The 6,378-nt window shown below is 66.5% G+C and overlaps 1 protein-coding gene across 4 annotated transcripts in view; it reads left to right on the top strand.

Moving 5' to 3' along the window:
- Cd6 (CD6 molecule) overlaps window positions 1-5,431 on the top strand; it is a 29,581-nt gene extending 24,150 nt beyond the window's left edge. For 2 of the 4 annotated variants that reach the window (XM_087203722.1, XM_087203725.1), the window contains 7 exons: window positions 1,318-1,458; window positions 1,758-1,859; window positions 2,671-2,793; window positions 3,706-3,777; window positions 3,957-4,199; window positions 4,423-4,524; window positions 4,858-5,431. In XM_087203722.1, coding sequence (XP_087059848.1) covers window positions 1,318-1,458; window positions 1,758-1,859; window positions 2,671-2,793; window positions 3,706-3,777; window positions 3,957-4,199; window positions 4,423-4,524; window positions 4,858-4,919 — 845 coding nt within the window. In that variant the 3' untranslated portion in view covers window positions 4,920-5,431. The remainder of the gene's footprint in view (window positions 1-1,317; window positions 1,459-1,757; window positions 1,860-2,670; window positions 2,794-3,705; window positions 3,778-3,956; window positions 4,200-4,422; window positions 4,525-4,857) is intronic. The other 2 variants (XM_087203723.1, XM_087203724.1) reach the window with 2 other exon arrangements.
- The last annotated feature ends 947 nt before the right edge of the window (window positions 5,432-6,378 follow it).

Consider the following 6,378-nt stretch of genomic DNA (forward strand, 5'->3'; position numbering starts at 1 on the left):
CCTCATGGCTGAGGTTGGGGCTCTGGACCCCACATCCGCGGCTCTGCCCGAGGACCCACACGTGGCGGCCCCAGGGCCAAGGCTGTGGCCCCAGCTGTGCCCCTCGCTGAGCCTCAGCCTCCTGACTTCGAGGCGCAGTTGTGGCAGACTCCTCTCCCGGCACCGCACCGGCACCGCTCTGCGGCTTCAGGGAATCCACTTTAACACAGCTCCGGGTGGGCGTGTCGCAGACCCTCAGAGCGGCTGCTGCCGGGCCCGGGGTGGGCCCAGAGGTGTGGGAACCGCAGGCTGTAGGGTGAGCGCCTGCAGGACCAGAAGCACCGAGGCCCTTCCTGAGGCAGGTTAGGGACAGGGACCCTAGATGCCCCTCACATACACGCTTCCGGCTGCAGACCCACCGCCGCCCCAAGCTGCTGCCTCTGCAGACCGAAAGGGAGGCGCGAAGGAGGCCAGGGAGGTCAGTCTTGCCCGGCCGCCATCCCTGCCCTTCCCCAGGCCGACCTAGGACTTCTGCCTTCGAGGAGCAAGTGGCCCCATGTCTCCGCCACCTCTGCCCGCAGCAGGGGTGAGGGCCAGGGCAGCTGCGTGGAGCTCTCCTGGGCGCCCTCCCTGGAGAAAGCAAGGTGCCCTCGGGCCGATGCCCCCGCCTCTGCCCGCCCTCTGGGCCCCGAGACAGAGCCCCCAGGCAGTGAGCTGCTGCCACGCTGCTTCCCAGGGCCGAGGGCCCAGCACTCGCAGTGCTCAGTGACTGTCTGCTGAGCAGCGTCTTAGTCACCTTCCTGTTCAGGGACAACACCGGACACCCACAAAGCCAAGGATGAGCGGGTGGTCTCAGGTCATGGATTTTAGGGATGCAGTCGGGGGTCGGCTGGCTCCAGGCAGGAAGCCTCGGTGGAGGGGTCTGGCAGAGGACAGCAGCTTAGGGCGTGGTGGACAGGAAGCAGCAGGAGGGGGTGCTGCCTGGAGGACAGGGCCTTGAGGGCTCGCCCAGGGACCGCCTCCTCCTCCAGGCCCCGCCACGTAGTCACCTTGCAGCAGGACACGAGGCCCTGGGGGACATCTGGACACAAAACACGGCAAGGAGCCGAAGGCTGAGGGAGAAAGCCCCACGGGCCCGGCCGGTAGCGGGCAGTAAACTCACTGTGGGTTTGCTGAGCTCCTGCTCTACACCAGGCGTCCAAAAGCAGATGGGGAACAAAGGAAGCGGGAGGAGGGTGGAGAAGGGCAGCGGGTCAGCTGCTGAGAGGCAGAAGGCAAGCGGGGTGCGGAGAGGCCTCTGTCCGCTCCCTGTCCTCCCTGAGTGGTTCCTGTTTTCAGAATCTCCGGTGGTGGTGGAGACGGAGGGCAAGGGGTCCCGGGACCTGGTGCTGCTCATCCCCAGCATCGTCCTGGGCGTCCTCCTCCTCGGCGCGCTGGTCTCCGTCGCCCTTCTGCTGCTGAGAGTGAAGGGGAAGTACGGTGGGTGGGAGTTCTCCAGGCACGGGAGAGGCTCGGGCCAGGAGGCGCAGGGCCGGGTGCCCAGCCGGGACCTGGTGGAACCAGCAGGGCTCCCAGGGCCTCGAGGGTCTCCCCAGCAGGCCCAGAGGGCGTGGACCCAGCAGGGTGGGCTCCCGGGAGGATCGGCCAGTCTGAGTGTGCGTGTGAGTGCGTGTGAGTGCGTGTGTGTGTTGCAGATGGGGTCTGGCTGAGGCTGACCCCAGTACACTGGGATTGGGCCAAAAACCGCCTTGTGGGTGCCCTGCCCCTCTGCCCCGCAGCCCTCCCTGCGGCCCAGAATCACCGGCACCTCCTCCCCACCGCCACCCCAGCAGAGAGCAATAGCTACCACGCCGTAGCCGGCGTCATCCCCAAAGAAGAAGGTAGGACATTGCTGTCCCGGGCAGGGGCGGACAGGCAGAGGCTCTGAGCCTGGGTCACAGTGGCAGCCAGCTAGGGCACCCGGCCCCACAGCCCCGGCCCGCTCTGCTCCCAGGGTGCCGGCCTTCCAGCTCTGTCCTTAGGGCCTCGGCTGCCCCACGCCTGCGTGCAGGCTCAGCGCTGAGCTCTGCTGTGCTGGTCGCCCGTGACATCGTCACTTCTCCCAGTGCTGCCCAGTTGGCTGCCGCAGGGCCCCGTGGAGATTTCCCTGGGAAGTGATTTCATGTCTCGGCTTTTGAGCAGAAAGTGGGATCGCTTTTCCACCCTTTGGGGTGTGCAGTGCAGATTCAGGAGTTTGAGTTTCATTGCTTGTGCTGGGGTTGGATCTATTTGTGTCCAACGACACAAACCCACCCGGCGTCGGGGCTCTTTGAAAGAGATGCAGATGCAGCATCGTGAGGAGCTGGGCGGGGGCAGCCACTGCCTGAGTGACCCCGGGGCAGCCTGAGTCCAGGCTGGGCAGTCCCTTCCCAGGGCATGGTGAGACCACACCATGCCTCGGTTTCCCTTGAAGACTCACGATGAGGGTTAATGGGATCCATTAATTGGAACAGTTGGCTAGGTGTGTAAACAGGCCTTAGCTTCCCATGTTGGAGTTTCGAGGGGCCTGCAGGTTCCAGCCGTGGTTGGCCCACGGCTCCTGCCTCAGCCTGCCTTCTGCCACCTGCACTCAGTGGCCCTCTGCCCACGATTTTCTGCCCCTGGCAGTGCCATCCTGCCCTCGGCCGCCCAGCCACCCTCTTCCCTCCCCAGTTCCCCAGCCACTGGCCCAAGGCCGGGCCGTGTGCCCCAAGGACTCTGACTCCAGCTCCGGCTCCGACTATGAGCACTACGACTTCAGTGCGCAGCCGCCCATGGCCCTGACCACCTTCTACAGTGAGTGCCAGAGGCCTCCTCGCCCCACTGCCTACCTGGACGTTGGGCCCCTGGTGCCTCCCACTGGGACCGCACTGTCTGTCTGTCTGTCCGTTGCCACCACGACCAGGGCGGACACTCCCTGGAAGGCGCTGCCTCTGTCCTCTGCAGGGCACCCTGTGCCCTGCCCCACCTCCCGCTGTCGCCCCTGGCTCGGGCCCCGGGGATAGGATGAGGGAGCCAGACACGAATTTCGGATGGCGTGGGAGTCTGGCTGTGTTCAGAGACCTGCAAGGACAGGGTCCCTAGAAGCCAGGGGCTGGGCCTCTTCGTCTGCCCCTGGGGGTCCCTGAGACGTCACTCTGGTCCTTGTGGTCCAGGATGGCTCACCCACCACAGGGCCCACAGCAGCCAGCGCGAGGCCACACTCAGGCTGCCCAGCTCATCCATGCACGTCCCACACCCAGCACAGACCCGCTGGCTGGAGGGGACGGGCGGGTGCTGCACCCTGGGCAGCTGCGGGTCCAGCTACAGCCAGCGCCCCTGCCCTCCCTGCTGGCCCTGGGGATCCAAGTGGGACACAGAGGGCTGCACTGCTGCCACCCTGTGCACTGGTGTTCGGGAGCCACGGGAACCAGGTGTCCGTGTGTTGGGACCAAAGGCAGCAGTGCCGGCTCCACGGAGCCAGTCCCAGCTGCCGGGCACCCAAGGCGCCCAGACTCTGGGTCTCTGATTGGAGGCCGGAGGGCCACAGAGCCCACATCCAGACCTCCCGGCTTCCGTCCCAGGAGGCTCTCAAAGGATGCGCAGTGGCCCGTTTCTGGGCCCGGGAGGGAAGCCAGGTGGTCCTGCCATCCTCGGGGCTGGGGCTGGGCCTGACACCTGGGCTGGGGGAGCAGCTGTGCCCTCCCCACTCCGCCCTGCCTCCTGCAGATTCTCAGCGGTACCGAGTCACAGAGGAGGAGGCCCAGCAGAGCCGGTTCCGGATGCCGCCTTTGGAGGAGGGTGAGGGTGCTGGAGGGAGGCTGTGGAGGGAAGGGGACGCTGGCCCTGCTCCAGCCCCGAGCCCCAGCCTCCTGCAGCTGCCAGCCCGCCATCCTCCATGCAAGTCCCTCCTGCAGCCCGCTGTGGGGCGCTCTTGCTGGGTCGCCGCTTTGGTCCTCACTGTCTCCATTCCTGGCCAGGACTTGAAGAGCTGCAGGTTCCCCCTGTGCTGGCTGCCTTGCCGGGACCCTGTGCCACAGATGCCGCCCTGGGGAACCCTCAGCGTCGCCATGGGGATGACAGTGGGTCCAGCACGTCTTCCGGCGAGGACTACTCCAACAGCCCCAGCAGCAAGGCACTGCCCTGGAGCCTCCGCGCGTTTCCCCTGGAGCAGAGCCCGGGCCTGGAGCTGGCAGGGCCCCAGATGCCTTTCCCAGGTGGCGGTGAGTCCTGCGACCCAGGCCTGGAGCCTGGTGGGAGGAAGCCCCACACTGGAGCCCGAGCCAGGCAGACCCAGCCTTGCCATGTGGCGTTGCCCATCTGCCCCGTCTCTGGGCCTTGCGTCCTCCCGGGTCAGGCTGCGGATGTGGCTCTCCTGCGTCCCCGGGCTCTGGCGCTGGCTGTCGTGTGCTGGCTGAGGTGACTTGCTGGCCTGGGGTTCCACAGGGCCCCCTGAGGACAACAGCTCCAGCACCTCCTCCGGGGAGTGGTACCAGAACTTCCGGTCGCCACCCCAGGCCCCCTCCACGGAGCAGTTTGAGTGTCCAGGTGCTGGGCAGGGGAGGGGACAGAGGGGACCGCTGGAGTGGGCACTGTCAGCCCTGGGTGGGGTGAAGGGCAGGGCTGGGAGGGAAGGGGTAGAAAGACAGAGACCCGGGAAGCTGGGACCCAGCTGGCCCTGTGAAGGCTGCAGTCGCACCGGGGCCCGCACTGTTGCTCATCACGCACACTGCGACAGCCAGAGGGGCCCAGCCCCATGGTGACGGTGAGGCTCTGCCCACGGGTCAGTCTGGCCCAGAGAGGGCAGCCCAGAGAGGCCGCAGTGCTGTCTCATGGCGTCTGGGGAGTAGACACGGGCCCCTGACCCGAGTCTCCCCCCAGGTCCCCCCAGCCCCCAGCTGGACTCCTCCTCCGAGGATTATGATGACATCAGCGCAGCCTAGGGAGGCCCCGGCCCGGCTCCCAGAGGTCCCCCTACCTCCTGCCACCCAGGTCACCTTCGTGGGGCTGAGGCCTTCCCGGGACGGCAGGACCCAGCTGTGCATCGAGCAGCGGCCCAGGGAAAAGGCGGGGCCCAGGGGCAGGGACCCTGCAGACTCGGGGCCAGACTGTGGGTGGGCAGGGCAGCACAGGGCCCGTGGACCTTGAGTGTGGCAGCCGAGCACCCACAGGAGCCTCCGAAGCTGCAGGGATGCTGCCCTGTCCCAGCTGCCCCAGCCCACAGAGATGTCCCAGCCACTGCAAAGGCCCGAGCCCGGCCCAGGCCCCTGGGAAGCAGGACAGTCGCTTCCAGCAGGGCCGGGCTCGCCGCCCAAATGCCCGCTCCTGGAGGGACATGCGCACAGGCCTGCCACACCACAGCCACCAACCTGCGTGGGCACGGATGGGGGTGGCCCCCAGGGCTCCCAGTGTGCTGAGATTAAACTGAGTCCCTGGAAAGCCGGGACGTGGTGAGCATGGCCAGTCCTTGTGCTCTGGGAGTCTGGGGCGGGGTGTGAGTTCACACGAGTGTGTGGTACATGCAGTCTCCTCCGCAGCAGAGGAGGCAGCAGAGGGGCCGACCTCCATCTGGCACGAGAATGTGGCAGAGAGTCGAGGCCCAGCAGGGGACACAGCCCCCAGGGACCTAGCCCTGTCCCCTGTGCGGCCCGAGCCCTGAGCCCCAACTGCCCATGCAGGTCTGGGTGAGCCAGGCCCTGAGCAGAGGAGCTGGTGCCAAAGGACCTGCTGTGCTCAGGGGCCTGGGGAGGAGACAGTGGGGACCAGGCCAGGGCTGTGGTTCCCATGGAGCCCCAGGAGCAGGTGACAGGAGCTTGGGGGCCCTGAGTGTCCTTGTGGGGGTGACACATTCTGTGGGGCCCAGAGCTGCCTCCAGCTGCCCTCCTGGGTGTGGTGGTCCGAGCAGCTGCACCTGGCTATGTGGCCCCTGCTGAGGTCCTTGAGCCTGGCCTTGGCCTTCCAGGGGCTTGGCTGTGGGCTGCGGAGGTTAGAGCCCCAGCAGCGAGCCTGCCCTCCCCCTGCCAGAGCCCCAGAGGAGAGCCAGAGGGCAGGTCTATAATCTCCAGGGACAGATGGGCGGGACAGACACCAGCCTTGGGGGAGCAGCTCCTAGGAGGCCCAGTGAAGCGAGCCTAGGGCCTGTGAACCCGCCCAGCGCCACCAGAAGCTGGGTCCAGATGCATCAGGGGAGCCCCTCGCTCCCTTGGTCCTCAGTTCTTTGTACCATTGGTGAAAGAATTTAATCAAGACACAGGCAAGCAGGCATGGTGGTGCACACCTGTGACCCTAGCACTGGGGAGTCTGAGGCAGGAGGCAATCTGAACTACATAGCAAGATCCTGTGTCAAATGAACAACCGCATAGGCCAGGCAGAGGCCTAGGTGGAGTTTACTGTGAAGTAGGT

This window comes from Heterocephalus glaber, unplaced genomic scaffold (assembly GCF_053883595.1).
Source record: "Heterocephalus glaber isolate CG9 unplaced genomic scaffold, H.glaber_assembly_v1.0 deba00001806, whole genome shotgun sequence".
Lineage (NCBI taxonomy): Eukaryota > Metazoa > Chordata > Mammalia > Rodentia > Bathyergidae > Heterocephalus > Heterocephalus glaber.